The sequence below is a fragment of the Phoca vitulina genome, unplaced genomic scaffold (genome assembly GCF_004348235.1).
Source record: "Phoca vitulina isolate PV1807 unplaced genomic scaffold, GSC_HSeal_1.0 scaffold1, whole genome shotgun sequence".
Classification (NCBI taxonomy): domain Eukaryota; kingdom Metazoa; phylum Chordata; class Mammalia; order Carnivora; family Phocidae; genus Phoca; species Phoca vitulina.
The window spans coordinates 31,872,012-31,896,421 of NW_022589704.1; the positions used below are offsets into that span (position 1 = coordinate 31,872,012).

General features: G+C 37.8%; 1 protein-coding gene across 5 annotated transcripts in view; it reads left to right on the forward strand.

The window, feature by feature from the left end:
- Positions 1-3,868: 3,868 nt before the first annotated feature.
- RAPH1 (Ras association (RalGDS/AF-6) and pleckstrin homology domains 1) overlaps positions 3,869-24,410 on the forward strand; it is a 90,086-nt gene continuing 69,544 nt past the window's right edge. The window contains exon 1 of one of the 5 annotated variants that reach the window (XM_032403981.1): positions 3,869-4,102. Coding sequence is in view for 1 of the 5 variants with exons in the window: in XM_032403965.1 (XP_032259856.1) it covers positions 5,537-5,551 (15 nt within the window). In the remaining 4 variants the exon portion in view is untranslated. Of the gene's footprint in view, positions 4,103-4,294; positions 4,553-4,640; positions 4,757-5,274; positions 5,308-5,398; positions 5,552-24,410 lie in introns of those variants that run through there. The other 4 variants (XM_032403972.1, XM_032403989.1, XM_032403998.1 and 1 more) reach the window with 4 other exon arrangements.

Below are 24,410 nucleotides of genomic sequence, written 5' to 3' on the forward strand. Positions count from 1 at the left end.
TGGACACTAAAGATAGTTTTGATAAATTGATAAGTAGTGTTCTTTTCACTACTTATGACTACCGATTTTTTTAAGTAAATAATTATTCATTCACTCAACATATTTATACTACATGAGACTGTCCTTGGTGTGCCTACTAAAAATGAATATGGCATCTAGAAATGAAATAAATACTTTCTTTGAATTACTGAAACATAAAACAGTGATGACTAGTTTCAAAGGTAATGTGTATAAAATCTACTCTTAAAAAGAAAGTGTCTTATTGTCCCAAGAAGTCTCTTGGGAACAAACAATTTGTCTCATTTTTCTAAGAATAGGAAGTACTAAAACTTCTCCTCTGGGGAAAAAGACTATGAATTTAGGATATGAAAATCTTCCCATCCATTAGCTATTAGAGTCTTCAGAATCAGGGGAATTGTGCCAGAGAGGAAGCCAAAACCTGGTGTGGATTTTCATAGTCTCAGTACATTTTAGAACCTGTTTTTCCTTCAACATGAAGGGGGGAAAAATCAACACTAAAATTTCTGGGGAGAGTTTTTTGTTTCTATTCATTCCTAAAAGTTTGTTTTATTTAAAGATATCTCAGGGCTAGGGTGACTAGATGAATGTCCTATTTAGTTAGGTGATTTCTCCTGCTAAATTATCAGAAAGACCATAGTAAGGTAATAATTGGTCCCACTTTCTCAATGTACAATTCTTTTCACCTTATTTAAAGTGGTAACCATTAAAAATTAGCATAGCTTTAGAAATTACTGATTTGAAACCTCAATTAAAAGGATATATCCCATAATCCTGTTATAACATTTTCCTCTCTATGATTTGCTAAAGGTATTAGAATGAGTTTGTAGCTCATAAAGCATTATGTAGTAGAAAGAGCATGTGAGTGGGGTCAGAAGATGTGAATTCTAGTCCAATGTCTTCTAATAATAGTTATTTAACTTTAGGCAAGTCACTTCTTTTGGGGCTATAGTTTTCTTTACTATAAGCCAAAAATCTGGCTTAGGTCAGCATTTCCCAAAGTGTGTTCTGTGGAACGCATGTTTTATGAGATGTTCCACTGAAAAAAAGCAGTTCAAGATTGAGTACATTTGGGAAATGCTGCATATAACATGTGTCTCTTAGAAATTCACAGTGAACATATTAAAACCACTGAAAACCACTCTAGTTTAGAAACCCAACAAATTTTGGTTGGCCTAGCATTTTTCACTTATTCGATTAAAGGAAAATTTTATGTTTGGGGATCATATCTACTAGAGTTCCAAATAACACACTTTCAGGAAATGACGGACTAAGATCCTTTGCTATGCCCTGATTTATGGTACTACTCTTTCTCCTACAGGTATTCAGCCTGTCCTCTGAAATCTGCTCCTCCTTCTGGGATCTCTACTTCACAGAGATGACCACGACATTCCAGTCTGTCTCCCAAACCAAAATCCTGAGGGTCATCCGAACTCTCTCCTTCTCATTCACTCCCTCATGTCCAATTATACATAAAATCCTATGGAGTCCACCTCCTTAATATTTCTCCCATCTAATCCCTCCTGCCCACTTCACCTGCAGCATATCTCATCCCAGTTGTTGCCACCACCTCCTGATTTACTCCTGCCCCAGTCTGGTCTCCCTGGTTTCCAAAACGCAAATTCAGTTGTTCTGGGGCTTAAAATCTCCAAAGATTTTATTATTTATTAATAATTCCTAGAGTATCAAGTTCAAACTCCTTGGTTTAGCACATGAGCCCCACCCACCACCCCCTTTTTAAAGAAGCCCTTCTACCTTTCCCTTCCACCTCTTTGACCCTCTTCTGTGCCTGTCCTGACAAAATGGAACTGCCTGCAGAGCCTCTAAAGCATTGTGCTGTTTGGTATCTCCATCCCTGCATAGGTATTGTTGTCTTTGTCTGAAACGCCAGTTCCCTCCTTCCCCATCAGGTTAGGCCCTCCTTGTCACCGAACATTCAGTTCAAGAATCCCCTCCTGTGGCACCTGGGTGGCTCAGTTGGTTAAGCGATGGACTCTTGATTTCAGCTCAGGTCATGATCTCAATCTCGGGAAATGGAGCCCCACATCAGGCTCCGCGCTCAGCAGGTAGTCTGCTTGGAATTCTCTTTCTCCCAATCCCTCTGCTCTCCTCCCCCTGCTCTCTCTCTCTCTCTCAAATAAATAAATAAAATTGTAAAAATCTTAAAAAAAAAAAAAAAAAAAGAATCCCCTCCATCGGAGGGCTTTCCTGAGCTGGGAATGAACCCTGCAATCGTGACTTCCTTGCATCCTTTACCCACTAGACTATGTACATTTTGAGGGCAGGAACCACCTTGCCATGTCTCTCTTGCCTTTATATTCCTAGGCCTTAGTTAGAACTCAATAAATCCTTGTTGAATGAACGAAAGGTTTCATGGTTTAAAGGAAATGATGAGAACTTGCTTACTTTCCTCAATGGCTGAAAGTGACTTTTGTTTTGTTTTGTTTTTCTTTCTTACTAGCCTTGACCAACCTAAGCCCTGGGAGGAAAGATAGTTGACTAAACGCTATCTAAAAAGCGCTCAATAATCTATTTTTTAAAGGAAGTTCAAAGAGAGGAGTATCTTCCTTGTATAGTATCACTCAGCCTGGTAATAGTATTTGATGACAATAGAGATTTATCAGGTCTGGCACTCAGGTGTGTATAATCTCAATAAACTCAGTCATGAAGGAAATGGGATATGTATGTATACATATCATACAGATATGTATGAATTATCACTTATCAGAATGTTTGCATTTGTTAATTTAAAAATATTTATTGTGCAAGGTACCATGCTAGTATTATGGAAGATATAAGAATAAGTAAACTGTTGTATTACATTCATTAGGGAAGGTCATAACTTACTGAAATAATTATAATTAGAGGTAACAAATGATGAATTCCACAAGAAAGGAACACAAGGCAAGGAACTGGTCAGCAGCACCATCTTCATTTATGAGATTACAGTATTCTACACAAGAATATTAAAGCACCTACAAAACTTAAATGCAAAACCGCAGTTAATGTTTCCAAAGTACACATATCTCAAGAGTGAAATGCAGCTAGTAACTGTATCCTATGGTTCTGAATACCAGTTTGAAACGGATTGTGTACCAGTTTGGAACAGATTGTGCAAAAAGACTGGAACCATTTTAAAGTCCTCAAGAATATCTGAAAAAAGGGATGTAACTAACCAAACCAGGACATGAACACTCTGGTTCTTAGGGAGCCCAGGTGTCAGAAATGTACAGTCAATTCTTTACCTGTGAAAATTCAAGTTGCAGATACTCTTAAGCAAACGGGAAGACATGATAAGGGAATGTTCACTGCAACTAATTCCAGGTAACACTTCCGACTGGTCAGTTGTTTTAATGCTGTCAATAAACTTGCTTTGCATGGAGCCAGGCAAAAATGATTTAATTCTATTTTTTTCCTTTGATCAACTTTAGGAGGTCAAAATAAAGATATAAAAACTTAAGATTAAAACTTAGAAGTCTGACTAAGTCAAGCCTACATCAAAATAAGCTGTACCTGAGGAATTTAGAGCTTGATGATCAAGAAAAATGCCAAAACCTTATTCCTAAACAATTTCAGTAAGGGGGTGACAGAAATTAAGAACGCAAAATAAGCAAATTTCTAAGGTAAAAAGTAATTAAAGATAATGGAAATGTCCAATTTTTAAAAGCTTCTCAATATAGTACATGAAAATACGGAGAGTTGTCGGCCAAAATGGGTTTTCCTAAAAAAAAAAAAAAAAAAAAAAGGCCTCATAGACTGCAACGACAATGGTCCTTTAAGCGCCTAAGACATCTGATGGGTTGCTGGGGTCTTTGAATACATGAATGACATATAGGTGCATGCATACAGGTCCTTGACAGATCTGCTCGATGCTTCTGTGAGTCCCACGGCCCTGGGACAGAGGCCACTGGGCCTGCGTCCAACGAAAGGCGAGCAGGGGGTGGGACAGCACCGGGATTTTCCTTCCTCGCTCATTCATTCTCTGATTCACTGGTTCCTGGAGGCGGTTTACAGGCGCGCGCGGAGGAAAGGCGGAGCACCGCGGACAGCCCCGTCTGGGTGCGGTCCGGCGCCTGAAGGCAGGGTGAGAGCAGGGCGGGCAAGGGGGCGCGGGCGGGGGGCGCGGGCGGGGGGCGGACGCCCGGGATGGGCGGGCGCGGCCGCCTGCGCCGGAAGTGAGTGGTTGGCGGCGGGCGGGGGCAGCGAGCGGCCGGGCGCGAGTCGGTCCGCAAGTCCACCGCCGGGCCCTCAGCTCCGCCTTCTGCGTCTCGTCCGGACGCGGCCGCACTCGGATCGGCCACCGCTGGGCGCTGCGGCCGCCCCGCCTGCTGCGCGCTCCCGCCCCGCCCCCGCCGCCGCCGCCGCCCGGTCGGTCAGTCAGTCAGTCAGTCACGGTGCGCGGGGCGCGGGAGCTGCGGGCGCTCACGGCGTCTCCGGGGAAGGAGCGCCGCGCCTGAGGAGGCGGTGGCGGCGGGGGCAGCGGGAGCGGAGGCTGCTCAGCCCTGGGCCGCTGGAGGATCGAGCAGCTGCCGCGGTGAGTGCTCAGCCTCGCCCTCGAGGCGGGCGGAGAGGCCGGCCGGGCGCGGACTGTGAGGCGCTGCCGCGGCTCCCGCCTCCATTTTCCCGGCGCCCGGCCCCGCCATCCGGGCGCGGTGCGGGCGGGTGGCCGAGCCTGGGGCGGGGTCGCTGCCGGGCCGGGGCCGGGCTCGTTGGACCACGCCCAGCGAGGCGGTGGCGGGTAGGTGGGGGTCGGTGGGGCCAGGGCTGCCCCCCTGCGTCCCTGGGGGCAGCGACGGAGGGAGACAATGAGATACAGGACCGCCTGGGGAGGGTGCGGTTGGGCTTGGACCCGGCACCGGGTGCTGGTGGCCCGGGACCGCGAGGAGGAAAGGACTGTCCCCGATTAGCCGCAGAAAGCAGTGATTCGGTGTCTGGGATTCCTCGGGCTTCGGTGCCCCCCACCTTTCATAAATAAATTCAGTGCAGAGATCTAGAAATGCGGGGCGCCTTCTGCGTCTTCTTTCTAGTTAAGCAGGCTAAGTAATTGCTCCCTTGCTTTTGAGCCCCCTCTCATCTTGCTGTGTCTGTGTGCATTCCCGCCGGAAATCCAAACTGCAATTCATGGGGCGGGGGGGGGGAGGGGGGGGATGAGGAGAAGAGGGAGGCCGTGTAATAGTGTCAGGATGCCTTCATTTTAAGACAGTCTGAAAGATGTGGTTTTCTTATTCAGACAGTGTCTTAGGGTGTCCCCACAGTGTGAGCTGGGAACCGCATTAGCCTTAACTGCTTGTAAGCACGAAGACGTTGCTTAGTATGAAATAAGAGCTTGTTGGAAGGGTATAAGCGTCGCATCAAATGTCGCGTGGGGGGGGGGTCTCATATTCTGTGGGAAGAGCGGTTGGGGAAATCTGGGAGAATTGAAAGATTCTTCTCTTCACGTCCCAATAAGGGTTGATGTGTCTGCAGCGTTTCTCTCGGAGATGTGGAGAGCTGCCTCTGTGTCTGTAAAATCTGCTGTATGGGAACCGTAAAGGTAACGGGCTAGGGATAGGGCGTGAACGGGTTATTAAAAGGGTGGTAGTGATCTCATAGGAATATTAAATTAGGCGAATCTTTATGGAATACCTACTGTCTGTTAGAGTGGGGGACACAAAGTGCACAAGACCTGCAGCACGGAGTGGTGGAAAGAGCTCTTTTTTGAAGCCAGGCAAACCAGAGGCTCCATAAACCCTGGAATTGGCTAGCAGTGTGACGGCTAAGCTATTAACTCGCAACAGTACTTTTCTGTCCGTAAAATGGGAATAACACCACCTGTTTACCTCTCCGGTTGGTTGTCAAAACAGATTAAATGAGATAATGTATGCAAAATGCCTAGCACCTTTCAAGGTTCTGAGGTGTTAGCAAATGTTGTTTCCTTTCTTCCCTAGCCTACTGCTCTTGGGATTTTCCTGGGGGTAAGGTGAGGGAAGAAGTTAAGGTAGGTAATTGTAATGCAACACGTTACATATTTAAAATGTTGGAGTAAAGTTACAAAATAGGCGAGCAAAGAGGAGAGATTAATTCTAGATTGGGAGCACAGAAGCTGAGGGATTTAAGTGGAACCTTTAAGAATGGGTAGGATTAAAAAGAAGAAGAAGAAGAAGGGGTAGGATTTCAACTGATGTAGATGGGGAGGACATTCCAAGCAGAGGTGGTACTATCCTTTGAGAGCCCAGTTGAGGAGTAAGACCAATGGAGGAAGGGCAAAATAGAGATACTCAAAAGCTTTTTAGCTCTTGTTGAGCCTGACCTTCAAAGATTGTCTCTGTTATTTTGCTTTTTGTGTTGTGAATTTCCCAGAAACCAGATCTAGCCCTATTCAAGTAAGTACCAAAATGTCTACAAAGCTTTAATACATGATTTCTTTGGGTTAGACATTTTGTGTTATTTGGACTGTTGCTCTCTTCTGTTTGAATTTAATAATTATTTGTAGATGTCTCCTCATGATGAATATTAGCTCTATTTGGTAGGAAAAAGCAGCTGATTTTTCAGATTCAGAGGTCTCGTTAAGATTATATAGTAAGTAACTGGCCAAAAGAAGTGGTGTAGTGTGCCTCAAACTCTGGTTTAATTTAAAACTCTGATATAATTTGTTTTCACTAATATTTTAACACATTATTCTCCGAAGAGGTGTTTTTAACCATGTCTTTGAGGATAATTAGAATGACTTTTGGTTTTTCTGTCCTTTGGTTTTCATAATTACTGTATTTTCTAGATTAGCATGGTGGGGTGCACCTGGGTGGCTCAGTTAAGTGTTGGACTCTTGATTTCTGTTCAAGTCATGACCGTAGGGTCATGAGATCGGGCTCCACGCTGGGCATGGAGCCTGCTTAAGATTCTCTCTCTCCCTCTCCCCTCTCTAAAAAAAAAAAAAATTAACAAAAAAATAAAGATTAGCGTGGTGGATGATTTCACACTATTCATAGATTCTATAGAATCTCGTGGCTTTGCCTCGGTTCTGAAGTAATTCAGTGTCAGCATTAGTATTGTTAATCCCAAACTCTTAGGAAAATTGATATTAGCAAAACAAGATATGTGACCTCAGGCAAATCTCTTATCTTGGATTCCCAATTCCTTTACCTGTAAAATGAGAAATTTGGATTAGATCACTGGTTTTCAGTGTGTGTTTTACTGAACTCTGGAATTTTGAGGAGGAGCTTCAAGGTTCTGTAGAAGTTTCACTTAAATCTCATTGAAAAGGTATTGTGACTACTAAATGACATGCCTTGTTTTAAATGCTTTACATGTAAAATTTATTTAATTCTTGCCATAATTCTATGAAGTAGGTTGTGTTACTGTCTGAGCAGACAGGCACAGACTACAGAGCTGTAAAGTGACATAGTTGGGTTTGAAGCCAGGCAGCATAATTCTTAAGCTTGTATTCTTACGTACATTTTTATGCTGCCACCATAATAAAATAAATAGCACACACACTTCTTTTATTGTAAAATATACAACATGAAATTTACCATTTTAATCATTTTTAAGTGCACATTTCAGTGGTATTAAGTACATTCACAAAGTTGTGCAACCATCATCACTATCTTCAGAACTTTTTCATCATTCCAAACTGAAATTACTCATTAAATAATTCTGTACCGCCTCCCCCTCTAGCCCCTGGTAATCACTTTTCTACTTCCTGTTTTTATGAATTTGACTGTTCTAGACTTCATATAAGTGGAATCGTGCAATATTTGTTCTTTGGATTTGGCTTATTTCACTTAGCATAGTGTCTTCAAAGTTCATCCACGTTGTAGCATGAATCAGAATTTCATTCCTTTTTTAAGGCTGAATAATATTTTATTGTGTGTATAAACCACAATTTGTTTATCTGTAGATGTTTGCTGTTTCCACCTTTTGGCTATTACAAATAATTGCTGCTCTGAACATTGTCCTACATATACCTGTTTGAGTCCCTGCGTTCAGTTCTTTTGGCTATATATCCCGAAGTGGAATTGCTGGATCATACGGTAATTCTGTTTGATTTCTGAGGAACTGCCGTACTGTTTTCCACAGCAGATGCAGCGTTTAACACTCCAGTAGCAATGCACAAGGGTTCCAGTTTCTCCACATCTTCAGGAACACCTTTATTTTCTGGGTTTTATTTTGTTTTGTTTTATAATAGCCATCCTAATGAGTGTAAAGTGACATCTCATTGTGGTTTTGATTTGCAGTTTTCTAATGATTAGTGATATTGAGCATTTTTTTCAAGTGCCTATTGACCATTTGATTTTGTTGTTGTTGTTTTGGTAGAGTGTCTATCCAAGTCCTTTCCCCATTTTTAAAATTAGGTTGTTTGTTTTTGTTGTTGTTGAGTTGTAGGAATTCCTTATATGTTCTGGATATTAAGTTCATATCAGATCCATGATATATAAATATTGTCTCCCATTTCCATGGGTTGCCCTTTTATTCTGTGGATGGTATCTTTTGATGTACAGAAATTTTTCATTTTAATGAAGTCCACTATATTTTTTCTTTTGCTGCTTATGCTTTTGGTGCCATGTCCAAGAAATCATTGCCAAATCCAGTGTCATGAAGCTTTTCCCCTATGTTTTTTTCTAGAGTTTTATAGTTTAATCTCTTATATTTAGGTCTTTAACCCATTTTGAGTTAATATTATGTATGGTGTTAGGTAAGGGTCCAGCTTCATCCTTTCACATGTGCATATTCAGTTAATCAGCACCATTTGCTGAAAGGACTGTTCTTTCTCCAGTGAATGGTCTTGGCACCCTCTTGTACATATATAAAAAATTTTAGTTCAGAAGCATTTGGCATTGACGGGTATCTGTGTTGGTGTGGAAGTGACTCCACATGATGGGATTCAGTGTCCTTGCATTCGCTAGCAGGTTAAAATGCAAATCTTCATGAAGATCTTGACTGGCAAGACCATCGCCCTGGAGATGGAGCCTAGTGACACCATCGAAAATGTGAAGGCCAAGATCCAGGATAGGGAGGGCATTACCCTCTGCCACACACAACAGCAAAGGCTCATCTTTGGAGGCAAACAGCTGGAAGATGGCTGCCGCACTCTTTCTGATTTCAGTATCCAGAAAGAGTCAACCCTGCACCTGGTCCTGCATCTGAGGGGTGGTATGCAGATCTTTGTGAAGACTGACCGGCAAGACTATCACTCTAGAGGTGGAACCCAGTGACACCATCAAGAATGTGAAGGCTAAGATCCAAGATAAAGAAGGCAGTCCCCTCTGACCAGCAGAGGCTCATCTTTGCAGGCAAGCAGCTGGAAGATGGCCTCACTTTTCTGATTACAACATCCAGAAAGGGTCAACTCTGCACCTGGTTCTCCATCTCAGGGGTGGCTGATAATTCTTTAGTCTTGAATTCATAGTGCCCAATGATGGCATTACTTTGCACTCTAGCCATTTGCCCCAATTTAAGCTTAGAAATTACCAGTTTCAGTAATAGCTGAATCACTGAATTTTTCAACAGCTGTTCAAAATACTAATAAAGATATTGTTGCATGGTTAAAACACACACACACATTGAAAACCATAACACGTTCAAGACCAATTTTGAAAGAAAAAAAATTCTTATTTTAAAAAATCTTTGAATAAATTTAATTGAAGCATATCCTGAGACTACAAAAGCTACTAGCTACTTGGAACCACTTATCTAGGTGAAATCAAAACAAAGCTTCATAGTAATAAATGGGTTGCTTAGATTGTTATAAGACTGTAACTGACATACTTCTTAATTTGTCTCTTTGAGTTGGTAATACACTAATATATTTGAACATAGAAAAGTATTAGCAGCACTTTTGTCAATTTTACGTATTTGAGATGCTGTGTAAAGATTTCATCTGGGAAAGTTTTGTTGGGAAATATTAGAAAACCCCCAGATAACATAATCTAAAACTTCATCCCATGCTCTTATTGCTGTTACTTTAAGATACAGTTTACCACATGTTAGGGCAGATGTCTTAAAATATATGACTCTTGATTTACAAATTGGCTTTTAAAACAGTATATATTTTGCTATTAATAAAATATTAATAAATATTAATATATATTAAAACATATTGTTTCTCTGCTTTAGACAGAGCTAGATGTAATGGAGAAGTCAAACAGCTAGGTTTTCTCCCCTCCAAAACAGAGAGGATGCCAGTTTAAGTGTGGGATAGAAGGAATCAGTAGAGAATGTAATCAAGGGAGCAGAATCCAAGAAGAACAAGGTATTGGGATTTAAAAACAAGTGAAGAGATTAGGTTTGGAAAAGAAGGGACAAGTAAGCCATCCTTTTACATGAGAAGAAAAGCGAGGTTGGGAGGTTCGTAATTGATGTCTTGTTATTATGTGACACTTAGAATTTAAGCCCCCTGGTGAAGAATGGTGAATCTGGATAAAGTTAGAACTGTAAACATATTAAGTAGGCCCAAATATTATAAAATTGCAATAAATCAGTTTTGTGACCATACTTAAGAATTAGATGCTTTTTTGGAAAACACCTTTAAAAGGATCTTGCTAAGTTTGGTATGTGAAGAAAAGGGTTAGCTTAGTCAGGACAGCAAAACTAATAATGCAACTTGAAAATACAGTATATTATTTAGGTATCCCAACTTGGACATGCCTCTATCCATGGTTCTCAGTCATGCTTTGTTCTCCCTAATTTTTCCAGTCAAAATCCCACTTACCCTTTGAGACCCAGCATTATACACCTCCTTTGTGAAGCTGTTAAGACACCAAGAAGAATTAATTGCTTTCTTCTTTATTTCTCTAGACCTTACTTGATTTGCCTTGTGTTGTAGATAATTGCATACTGTCTTAAATCCCCCCTGAATTTTGGAGTATTGGACGTTTCTTCATCTGAAATACCTCTCAGTCCCTTAAATAGAATAGAAATTCAGTAAAAAGGTTTTAATGAAAACTATTATTTGAAGAATTATTTACAGTTGGTATTACATCTCCTGAAAGCATTCACTGAAATCTATTAATGTTAATTTTATTTATAAAGAATAATTCTTTCTTGACTTATTTGGCTTATTTTATATTTTAACAAATGACTTTAGAGACTAGTAAAGGGTATCAATGATCCCCTTATCTGTGAATAAAGTACTTTTTTTTTTTTTTTTTTTTTTTTTTTTTTTTTAAAGATTTTATTTATTTGAGAGAGAGAGAATGAGAGAGAAAGAACACATGAGAGGGGATAGGGTCAGAGGGCGAAGCAGACTCCCTGCCAAGCAGGGAGCCCGATGCGGGACTCGATCCAGGGACTCCAGGATCATGACCTGAGCCGAAGGCAGTCGCTTAACCAACTGAGCCACCCAGGCGCCCCTGTGAATAAAGTACTTTATACATGTTAGTAATGGCTCAAAAACCTTTTTGTTTATTCTAAATTTTTAAAATAAATAAACATTTTTTAAAGCAGGAGCAATAAATATGCTGCATTATGTTTGAAAGAAAAATCTTGGGTTTACTAATTGGAAATACAGAAATTCCAAAGTCTGGATCTTAAATCTGTTTAATTTGGTACTTGGTTTTAATGTTTGTCTTAACTAAAAGACAGCTCACATAGGGACATACACCCGAAAAGAGTAAGTACATATTTGGCTATGCTTTGTTAATGGAAACACTCATTGTTTAATTTCCATCCATCAATTTTGCAGATTTGGCTAGTAAGGTTTGCTTTTCCTGTGCAAACCAATGTGAGGATTTGCATTTATATATATAATATATATATTTATATATTTCATATATATATATATATATATATATATATATATGTATTTTTTTCAGATTTTATTTATTTGAGAGAGAGAGAGCACAAGCAGGGGGAGAGGGAGAAGCAGGCTCCCTGCTGAGCAGGGAACCCGATGTGATGTGGGGCTCAATCCCAGGACGCTGGGATCATGACCTGAGCCCAAGGCAGCCACTTAACCGACTGAGCCACCCAGGCACCCCTGATTTATAGATTTTTAATAAATGTGTTTAAAATCCATAGACAGCTGTGTCTGGAAAGCATTTAAAGAGTTAGAAAATGGTTTCTCTGTTTTTAGAGTATCAAGTGTAGTAATTTCAAGATGACACACATTGTTTTCTTTTGGAATACAGTTATTTTCTTACCAAGTTTTAAAATGCCTCATTTATATTTCAGGTACAGATTAACCAATTTTTTGTTTTTGTTTGTTTTTTGTTTTTTAAAGATTTTATTTATTTGACAGAGAGAGACACAGTGAGAGAGGGAACACAAGCAAGGGGAGTGGGAGAGGAAGAAGTAGGCCTCCCGCTGAGCAGGGAGCCCGGTGCGGGGCTCAATCCCAAGACCCTGGGATCATGACCTGAGCCAAAGGCAGACGCTTAAGGACTGAGCCACCCAGGTTTTTAAAAACGATGGCTAGGTAGCATACTACTAATAGTCACCACAGAAAGTCAGGAAATTTAGACTCTTCTTTTTGTAAAAGATAAATGCTTAACTTTTTGACACCTCTTTTTAAATTGCCATGAAACAACCAATAAACCTGTTTGGTACAAAATGCTCTGGTCACTCCTCAACTACATCAATAAAATATTGTAACACTTGGCAGTCTTCTTCAGCTTCTCTTTTGCTTCAGTAGGGTTGCTTTTGAAATTAAACCTTACTTCCCCACCCCCAACTTTGTTTTGTTGAGGTCAAAATAGCTGCTTCATGAAGGATTATATAATGTACTTTTTCCATAAAATATTGTCTTTTGTTTTTTGGGTTTTTTTAGAGAGGGAGGTGGGGGGTGCAGAGGGAGAGAGAGAATCTCAAGCAGGCTCCAGACCCAGCATGGAGCCCAACATGGGGCTTGATCTCACTACCCTGAGATCATGACCTGAGTCAAAATCAAGATTCCAACGCACAACTGACTGAGCCACCCAGGCACCCCCATAAAATATTGTTTCTAATAAGGAAAACATTTACTGTTGAAACTGTATCTTCTCTGGAACACCTGTCTTTTGTAGCAGCTTCCAAAAAACATGGGTTCTTTATTTCATTATTGAAAAAGAACCTAGCAAATACTATGACACTGTCTCCTCAGAATACTTAGAATTGCTTACTACCAGAATACTTTGATTACTTTATGTGATGTGTGATTGACAGGTGACCATAGAGAAGATACCAGTGTCATTTTGTGTGTTAAGGAAACCTATATATTCTATTACCTGAAGTTATACTTAAAATACATATGTATATTACAATACAGATTAAATATAAAAACAACTACTAATATGTTCCTACATTCTATAGATCATCACTAATACCTCCTGGGGTACAATCACCTCCATTTTGGAAACCACTGTACAATTTTACTGAATTACTATTGTCAATGAGTCTTTCAGATTAAGTTCCATTTCATAATGTATAATATTCTTATATGAAGCCATCTTAAAAATAAAGCATTCGGGGCAAGACATTCTCATTCTCTTACTAATTGGAACGTGGTATTTGTGGAAGAAAAATAGATAAATTTCAGCAAAGTGAAACCTAAATAAAATTTATTCTTCACCACAATTGAAATTCTGGCTTTTTTCAGAAGCTTAAATTTGGATTTTGCAGTATGCTTTTGGGAATTATTCAAGGTGAATTAAAGTTAACCATTAAACATTTAATTTAGTCATTCACTAGTTTTGATAGGGATAACTTTTCCATGTCCATAGTGAGCATTTTTTTCCTGATATTTCTAGTGACCTATAGAACATTTCCCAGGACTCTACCCTTTACCTTTCCCCACTCTCTACTTCTCCCCATCCTAGAAGCAACTGCAACCCACAGGTAAATTTTGCCTTTTCTATAACTTTGTATTAGTTGATTGTATCAACTAGAATTTTATATATGGAATCATTCAGTGTTCTCCCCCCTCCCCCCAGTATCTCTCCCTCTCCCTGTAATCTGGCTTATTTTCAGGCAGAATAATGATTTTTAGATTGCTCCATATTGTTACTTGTTTATCCATTCACCTGTTGATAGATATTTGGGCTGCTTCCATTTCTGGCTCACAAAGCTGCTATGACATTTGTGTACAAGTCTCTTCATGGATATATGTTTTTATTTCTCTTGGATAAATACCTGTGAGGACATGCTGGGTGATACAGGGTAGGTGTAATTTTATTTTTTTAAGAAACTGGCAAACTTACCCAAAGTTGTATCACTTTATATATTCAGCAACAGTACTTGCCACTGTAATGCATATGTAGTGGTATCTCATTGTAATTTTAATTTGCATTTTCCTGATTGCTAGTAATGTTGAGCAATTTTCCAGGTTCATATTAGCCCTTTGGGAAGTGACTAAAAGTCTTTTGCCCATTTTAAACATTGGTTTACCTTTTTTATTATTTATTTGTAGCAAGTCTTCATATATTCTCAATACAAGTCCTTTATCAAATATATTTGTGAATATTTTCTCTTAGTCTGTAGCTTGCCTGTTTGTTTTTTTAATGGTGCCTTTCAAAGAGCAGAAGTTTTTATATTGGATTTCATCAAACTGTTTTTACTTTTACGGTTTAGTGTTTTCTGTCCTAATAAATCTTTGCCTACACTAAATTTGCAAAAGGTATCTTCTTACGTTTTCTCCTAAGAGCTTTATAATTTTTGCCTTTACATTTCAGTCTGTGATCCATTTTGAATTAATTTTTGTTTATGGTGTGGTGATGAAGTCAAGGCTCCCCTGCCCCCAATATTTATATCTGTTCCAACATCATTTGTTAAAAAATGCTTTGTACTTTAATTTGTCCACTGTATCTCAGTAAAGCTAGAAAAACAAAACAAAACCTTTCCTTTCCTCCTTACCGACTTTGACATCCTTGTTGAAAATCATTTGACAATATAAAAATGAGTCTATTTCTGGACTGCCCATTCTGTTACATTGATGTAATTCTCAGTTCTTTTGCCATTACTAAATTGTTTTGATTACTTAGCTTTATAGTGAGTCTTGAAGGCAGGTGGTTTACCACAAGGTCTTTTACCAGATTATTTTTGGCTGTTCTAGTTCATTTGCTTTTCCATCTAAATTTTAGAATCAGGTATAGGTTATAATTACTTAGTGAATACTTAGTTACATTGTGAATACTTAGTTCAATATGGGGACAATTGACATATAAAGTATTGCATTTTCCAGTCCATTAATATGGTGTATCTGCCCATTTATTTAGGTCTTCAATTTCTCTCAAGAGTATTTTCTGTTTTTCAGTTGCCATGGAATATGTTATGTGAACATTGCATGCTGCCCTATTTGTGTCATTTCTTACAGCTAAATTGTTATTTACACATGCTTATTTTTATGATACAAATTAAAATTTGGTATGGAGATTTTCCATATGATAACCTAATCTAATGCATAGATGAAGTGCTCATATATTTTGATGTGATAGTACTAGAAATAGAGGAGATTAAACATAACTAGAAACATTAAAGTAGAAATTTACAGCTATATAGTTATTGGAATAATTCTTTTGGCTTGTATGGTTGCAAACATTAATACTTAAAGAGGCTTATCGTTGTTAACATAATCCAGTACTTTGGAATCAGAAGTAAGGCAGAATCTTATCAGTTTAATTGGGGCATAAGTTTTTACCAGAGGATTTTGAGTTTGCAGTTTTGCCTTCTCTTCCCCCCCCCTTCAATAATAATAATAGTGGAAATATGCAACATTTAGAGATGTAAAAAGAAGAAAATAAAGCACAGTCCTACCACCCAGAAATGACCAGTTTAAATTTTTGGTATATTTTTCTCATCTTTGTGTGTGTGTATTTATATAGCTCATTATTATATGCACAATTTAGTTTTGCTTCTTTCATTTAAAGTTACATCACTGGCATTTTACCATGCATTAAATGCTTTATGAATAATTTACAACACCTGCATTATAACCCAGAACAGACATAAAACACACCCCCAATTTACTGGGTTTTTTTCTTGTAGGATATTTAGTTGCCCTCCCCCTCCCCCTGTTTTCCCCCATTTTGTTTTTAAAAAATATTTGTCTTTGATGAACATATTTGTTTACTATCTTTGTTCATGTTTTGAATTTCATTTTAAAATAAACTAATTTTTTATCACTTCTCAGCCTTTTGGCTAAGATCTAGTATCTGTTCTTATCAGTTATAGTGGTTCATCACTTACATAACATCCAGTGCTGATTATATCATGTGCCCTCCTTAGTGTCCATCACCCAGTTACCCCATGTCCCCACCCTGCCTCCCCTCCAGCAACCCTCAGTTTGTTTCCTATGATTAAGAGTCTCTTATGGTTTGTCTCCCTCTCAGATTTCTTCTTGTTTTATTTTTCCCTCCCTTCCCCTATGATCCTCAGTTTTGTTTCTTAAATTCCACATATCAGTGATACCATATAATTGTCTTTCTCTGATTGACTTATTTCGTTTAGCATAATACCCTCTAATTCCATCCACGTTGTTGCAGAGGGCAAAATTTTATTTTTTTGATGACTGAGTAATATTCCATCACACATATATATGTGTGTGTGTGTGTATACACACACATACATACATACATACATACACACACACACACATATCTTCTTTATCCATTCATCTGTCGATGGACATCTGGGCTCTTTCCATAGTTTGCCTACAGTGGACATTGCTGCTATAAATATTGGCGTGCAGTTGCCCCTTTGGATCACTACATTTGTATCTTTTGGGTAAATACCTAATAGTGCAATTGCTGAGTTGTAGGTTATCTCTATTTTCAACATTTACAAACCAAAGCTTTTAAAGAGTTTTAAATAACAGCATTGTTGTTTATGTTTATTGACAGTGGTGTAGAAGTATTTTCTCTAAAGATATATTAGCTGTCTTAGCTATGAAACTGTCATACTGAAGAATTGCCTAAAATATATTAACTTCTATGTTATGACATCTATGTAGATAATTTAGATGATTATTTGCTAATAGAACCCATGACTGATTTTACTTCTAGTAAGCTTTTTGGGAGAACATGATTTAATTTTTTGTAATCATGTATGGTCAAGTAAAGATATATCAGCTATAACAGCTATTTGATGAATGCTTATGACAAAAGAGTAGAAATTATTCTGGGAATGTTGAATGTATCCTTCTTACAAAATTTGTCTTCTCTAACTGCCCCCCCCCACCGTGTGTGTGTGTTGATGTCTGTGTAAAATGAAAACATCTAATTTAAAATACTGTAACATGTAGGTGCATTAATTTTAAAATAAAAACTATAAATGGCGGGCGCCTGGGTGGCTTAGTTGTTAAGCGTCTGCCTTCAGCTCAGGTCATGATCACAGGGTCCTGGGATCTAGCCCCATATCGGGCTCCCTGCTCACCTGGAAGCCTCCTTCTCCCTCTCCCACTCCCCCTGCTGTATTCCCTCTCTCACTGTCTCTCTCTCTCTGTCAAATAAATGAACAAAAATCTTAAAATATATAAATGACATAAAAGTTCTGTTCTATTGTTTGAGATTTTAATAAAATTGCCTAAGGGCAGGGACCATATTTAACCCTCTAAATAGCTGTATTCCCTGTAACTTATCAGCACAGTGCCCAATTCCTGGTAGTATTTCATTAAGCATTTGTTGAATGAACAATATTATTTCTTGTTAAAAAGTAGTAATCTTTTTGGGGCGCCTGGGTGGCTCAGTCGTTAAGCGTCTGCTCAGGTCATGATCCCAGGGTCCTGGGATCGAGCCCCGCATCGGGCTCCCTGCTCCGCGGGAAGCCTGCTTCTCCCTCTCCCACTCCCCCTGCTTGTGTTCCCTCTCTCGCTGTGTCTCTCTCTATCAAATAAATAAATAAAATCTTAAAAAAAAAAAAGGTAATAATATTCTTAGGTGAAAATTACTTTTTTTTTTTAGTACAAATAAGTAGAGTTAATTCTGCTTGAACCTAGAATTGTTAATATTCCCAAATAGTAATTAAGCTTTGTTCTTTCTGGTTTTCTGAGAGAGAAGCACGCAGGTAACAGCTATCCTAAATTGGTATTCTTTTTTTATTATAGAGAAACCCAAATCTGGCTTTATTTTTAACCAAAAAGGAAAGCTAACTTTTTAACCTAAGAATTCGCTTGGAACACCTTGTTTGTTTTGTTACTTAAATTCCACATACGAGTGAAATCATACGGTATTTGACTTCCTCTGACTTATTTTGCTTAGCATTATACTTGCTGTCTTTATCCATGTTGTTGCAAATGGCAATATTTCATTCTTTTTTATGGCTACATAATATTCCATTGTATGTATATACCATTCATCATTCTTCTTTATCCATTCGTCATTCGATGGACATTTAGACTGCTTCCATAGTTTGGCTATCGTAAATGATGCTGCAGTAAATATAGGGGTGTATGTATCCCTTTGAATTAGTGTTTTTGTATTTTGGGGGTAGATACCCAGTAGTGTAATTACTGGCTTATGGGGTAGTCCTATTTTTAATTTTTTGAGGAACCTACAGTGGCTGCACCAGTTTGCATTCCCACCAATAGTGCAAGAGGGTTCCTTTTTTCTACACATCCTCACTAACACTTGTTTCTTGTATTTTTAATTTTAGCTATACTGACAGGTGTGAGGTGATATCTCATTATAATTTTCTTTTGTATTTCCCTGTTGAGTGATGTTGAGCATCTTTTCATGTGTGTGTTGGCCATCTGGATGTTGTCTTTGGAGAAATGTCTGTTCATGTCTTCTGCCCATTTTTTAATTGGGTTAATTGTTTTTTTGGCTGTTGTATCAGTTCCTTATACATTTTGGATACTAGTCCTTTATTAGATGTCATTTACAAATATATTCTCCCATTCTGTAGGTTGCCTTTTAGTTTTGTTGATTGTTTCCTTCACTGTGCAAAAACTTTACATTTTGATGAAGTTCCAATAGTTTATTTTTGCTTTTATTTCCCTTGCCTCAGGAGACAATATCTAGAAAGATGTTGCTACAGCTGATGTCGGAAAAATTACTGCCTGTGCTCTCCTTTCAGGTTTTAGGTCTCACATTTAGATCTTTAATCCATTTTGAGTTTATTTTTCTGTATGTTGTAAGAAAGTGGTCCAGTTTCATTCTTTTGCAGGTAGTTGTTCAGTTTTCCCAACACGACTTGAAGAGATAGTCATTTTCCTATTGGATAGTCTTTCCTGCTTTGTTGAAGATTAATTGACCATATAATTGTAGGCTTATTTCTGGGTTTTCTATTCCATTGATCTATGTGTTTTTATGCCAGTACCATACTGTTTTAATTACTACCACTTTGTAATGTAATTTGAAGTCTGGGATTGTGATACCTCCAGTCTTTTTCTTTTTCAAGATTGCTTTGGCTGTTAAGGGTCCTTTGTGATTACATACAAATTTTAGGATTGTTTGTTCTAGTTCTGTGAAAACTGCGTTTGGTATTTTGATAGGAATTGCATTAAATCTGTAGATTGCTTTGGGTAGTATAGACATTTTAACAACATTTGTTCTCCCAACCTATGTGCACGGAATGTCTTTTTCCATTTCTTAGTGTTGTCTTGAATTTCTTTCATCAGTATTTTATAATTTTCAGAGTACAGGCCTTTCACCTCTTTGGTTAAATTTATTTCTAGGTATCTTATCATTTTTGGTGCAGTTGTAATTTGGATGTTTTCTTAGTTTCGTTTTCTACTGCTTCGTTATTAGTGTATAGGAATGCAGTAGATTTCTGTATATTGATTTTTTTATCTGCAACTTTACTGAATTCATTTATGAGTTCTAGTAGTTTTTTGGTGGAGTCTAGGTTTTTCTATATTATATGTCATCTGCAAATATTAAGAGTTTTACTTCTCCTTACCAGTTTGGATGCCTTTTCTTTCTTTCTTTTTTTTTTTTTTAATTTCCTTTCATGTTGTCTAATTGCTGCAGCTAGGGATTCAATTCTATGTTGAATAAAAGTAGTGAGATTGTAAATCCTTGTCTTGTTCCTGACCTTAGAGGAAAAGCTCTCAGTTTTTCACCATTGAGTATAATGTTTGCTGTGGGTTTTTCATATAAGGCCTTTATTATGTTGAGGTGTGTTCTCTCTAGACCTACTTTACAGAGGTTTTTTATCATAAAGGGATGTTGTACTTTGTCAAATGCTTTTTCTTCATCCTTTGAAATGATCGTATGGTTTTTATCTTTTCTCATATTGATTGTATCACTTTCATTGTTTTTGCAAATATTGAACCACAGTTGTATCCTGGGAATAAGTCCCACTTGATCATGGCAGGTGATTTTTTTAATGTATTGTTGGATTCGGTTTGCTAGTAGTTTCTTGAGGATTTTTGTATCTGTATTCATGAGAGATATTGGTCTGTAGTTGTCTTTTTTTGTGTGGTGTATTTATATGGTTTTGGTATCAGGATGAAACTGGCCTCATAGAATGAATTTGGAAGTTTTCTTTCCTCTTCTATTTTTTGGAATAGTTTGAGAAGAATAGGTATTAACTCTTCTTTAAATGTTTGCTAGAATTTGCCTGTGAAGATGTGTGGTCCTAGACTTTGGTTTGTTGGGAGTTTTTTGATTACTGAATGAATTTCAGTACTTGTAATTGGTCTGTTGAAATTTTCTATTCCTGTTTTAGCTTTGGTAGGTTATATGTTTCTAAGAATTGATCCATTTCTTCTAAGTTGTACAATTTATTGGCATATAGATTTTCGTAATATTCTCTTACACTTGGTGTCGGTTGTTATTTCTCCTCTTAGTGATTTTGTTGTTTTGATGAGTGTGGCTAGAGGTTTATCAGTTTTTTTGATCTTTTCAAGAAACCAGGTCCTGGTTTCATTGACCTGTTCTGTTGTTTCTTTAGTTTCTGTATCAGTTATTTCTGCTCTAGCCTTTATTATTTCCTTCTTTTTACTGGTTTTGGGTTTTGTTTGTTCTTTTACTAGCTCTTTAAAGTGTAAGGTTAAATTGTTTGAGATTTTTCTTGCTTCTTGAGGTAGGCCTGTATTGCTATAATCTTCCCCCTTAGAACCACTTTTGCTGCATCCCAAAGATTTTGGACCATTGTGTTTTCATTTTCATTTGTTTCTGTGTAATTTTTGATTTCTTTGATTTCTTGGTTAACCCATTCATTGTTTAGTAGCATGTTATTTAACCTCCATGTATTTGTGCTCTTTCCAGATTTTTTTCTTGTGGTTGATTTCTAGTTTTATAGCATTGTGGTGAGAAAAGATGCATGATATGACTGCAGTTTTTTTTTAATTTGTTGAGACTTGTTTTGTGACTTCATATGTGATCTGTTCTGAAGACTGTTCCATGTGCACTTGAAAAGAATGTGTATTCTGTTTTAGGATGGAATGTTCTAAATATGTATGTTAAGTCCATCTGGTTCAGTGTCATTGAAAGCTACTTGTTTCCTTGTTGATTTTCTCCTTGGATGATCTGTCCATTGATGTAAGTGGGGTATTAAAGTCCCCTACTATTATTTTATTACTGTTAATTATTTCCTTTATGTTTGTTATTACTGTTTTATGTATTTGTATCCTCCCATATTGGATGCATAAATATTCACAGTTGTTATATCCTCTTGTTGGATTGTCCCTTTTATATAGTGTCCTTTTTGATCTCTTGTTAGTCTTTGTGTTAAAGTCTATTTTTCTGATATAAGTATTGCTACCCCAGCTTTCTTTTAACATCCATTTGCATGTTAAGTGTTTCTCCATCTCCTTACTTTCAAAATGCAGGTGTCTTTCAGTCTGAACGGAGTCTCTTGTAGGCAGCATATAGATGGGTCTTGTTTTTTACCCACCCTGTCTCTTTGGATTGGAGCATTTAGTCCATTTACGCTCATAATTATAGATATGTATTTATTGCCATTTTGTTACTTGTTTTGTGGTTGTTTCTATAGATTTTCTCTGATACTTCTCTTGCTCTCTTTCATGGTTTGTTGGCTTTCTTTAGCGATATACTTGGATCCCCTTATTTTTTTTATTTTATTTTTTTAAAGATTGTATTTATTTGACAGAGAGAGACACAGCGAGAGAGGGAACACAAGCAGGGGGAGTGGGAGAGGGAGAAGCAGGCTTCCCGGGGAACAGGGAGCCTGATGTGGGGCTCGATCCCAGGACCCTGGGATCATGACCTGAGCCGAAGGCAGACGCTAACGACTGAGCCAACCAGGCACGCCAGATCCCTTTATTCTTTATCTGTTACTGGTTTTTTATTTGTGTATTAGGTTTGTATATAACATCTTCTGCATATAGCAGTCTATATTAAGTTGATGGTCACTTAAGTTTGAACCCATTCTTTACTCCTCTCCCCCTCATGATTTAGGTATATGGTGTCATACTTTATATCTTTTATTTTGTGAATCCCTTGACTGATTTTTAGAAGTATACTTATTTTACTGCTTTTGTGCTTCCTACTTTTCTTACTCCTATTTATGGTCTTTCCACTCAAAGAGTCACCTTTAACATTTCTTGTAGGTCTGCTTAATGGTCATGAATTCCTTTAACTTTTGTTTGTCTGGGCAACTCTGTCCTTCTTTTCTGAACAACAGCCTTGCTGGAGAGAGTATTCTTTGTTGCAGGTTTTTTGCTTTCAGCACTTTGAATATATCATGCCACTCTCTTCTGGTTTGCAAAGTTTCTGCTGAAAAAAAATCAGCTGAATGCCTTATGGGGTTTCCCCTTGTATGTAACTGTCTGCTTTTCTCTTGCTGCTTTTAAAATTCTGTCCTTATCACTACTTTTTGCGATTTTAATTACTGTGTATCTTGGTGTGGACCTCCTTGGATTGATGTTGCTGGGGGCTCTTTGTGCCTCCTGGATCTGGGTTTTTGTTTCTTTCCCCAGATGTGGGAAGTTTGCAGCTATTATTTCTTCAAATAAGTTTTGTGTCCCCTTTTCTCTCTTCTTCTTCTGAGATCCCTATAATATGAATGTTGTTATGCTTGATGGAGTCACTGAGTTCCCTAAGACTATTTAGACTAAAGTCAGTAATTAAGAAGTAGAACTTCAGACAAAGATGGTCTGGAAGGAGTTGGGGGAGACCTTTGGATTTGCTAGTCCATCTTTTCTTTTGCATATTAAGAAAATGAGAACTACGGATTGAAATGATTTAGCCTGAAGTTGTAGTTAGTTAGTGGTGGAATAAGAATTTCCAGTCTCTCCTGACTCCTTGTTTAGTCCTAGATGGCTTGGGCTAGGAAGATCTTGCAGACTTTCTTTAAATGAACACTTCCAGTAGTATAAGGTAATGAAGGTTCTGTCTTTACTAATTCAAACATAGGGCATAAAAAGAAAAGATATACTTGCGTTTTCTTTTTTTTTTCTTCTTCTTAAGTGGGCTCCACACACAGTATGGAGCCCAGTATAGGGCTTGAACTCACAACCCTGAGATCAAGACCTAAGCTGAGATCAAGAGTCAGAGGCTCAACTGACTGAGCCACCCAGGTGCCCCAACTTGAGTTTTCTTGTTAACCAGTTTGTGTTAAAATTTTAGGGGATGTTTTAGCATTTGTTATTTAAACACCCTACAAACTAAACTCATTCTGAAAATTTCAGTAACTATTTGCCCTATCTTTTCACCCAAAGCAATTCTTGACCATTAAATATTACCATTTCTATTTGTGGCTGGTTAATGTCAGAAATAATGAGCCATCTCTGGTTGAATTTCTGACCTGCCAGAATAAAATACTGATATACAAAGATGGAGGAAGAACTACTACTGTATGGGGATTTACTAGTAAAGTGATTTCTCCCCAACCTTGAGTTTCTATTAAGAGTTCTGGCTAATTCTGAAAATCTATTTTAACAATTATGTGAATTCAGAGTTCTGGCTAATTCTAAACGTCTATTTTAGCAATTGTGTGAAATTTAGGAATTGAGAGTAGCTTCTTTCACGGATATGGGGAGAAAAAAGATTGACAGATTGCGAAGAGAAAAATCTAAAGAAATGGAGATAATAAAGCAGGTTGCAGAACAGGCGTACAGCATTTTGGAATGAAACCTTGGAAAGGAGAGAAAGGGAGTTGAAGAAAGTTGAGAGAAGAGATATAATGTGATAAACATATTGATAAATTTCCTTATACTTTGAATTTGATTAGATTCTTTGTTTAAAATTAGTTTGAGTTAGGTTTCTGTTTTGTACAGGAACCCTTAGTATTACTCACTTGTTACTTTTTAGGAGAGTTGTATTATTAATACAGCTATTGAGTCAAATCCTATCCCTAGAAACAGATAGCCTTATAGAAATATTATCAAAAATTCTGCCAAAACCAAAGTGCATTGTAGAAATTTCTTTGACTTTTTTTAAAACCATTCCTCTGTTGATAGGGAAATTAATTTTAAATGTTTTGGTTACTTGAAATTAGCATTTATTGAGAATTGGCGAAATTAGCCTTTCTTCCTTTCTTTCTTTCTTCTTCCTTTCTTTCTTTCTTTCTTTCTTTCTTTCTTTCTTTCTTTTCTTTTC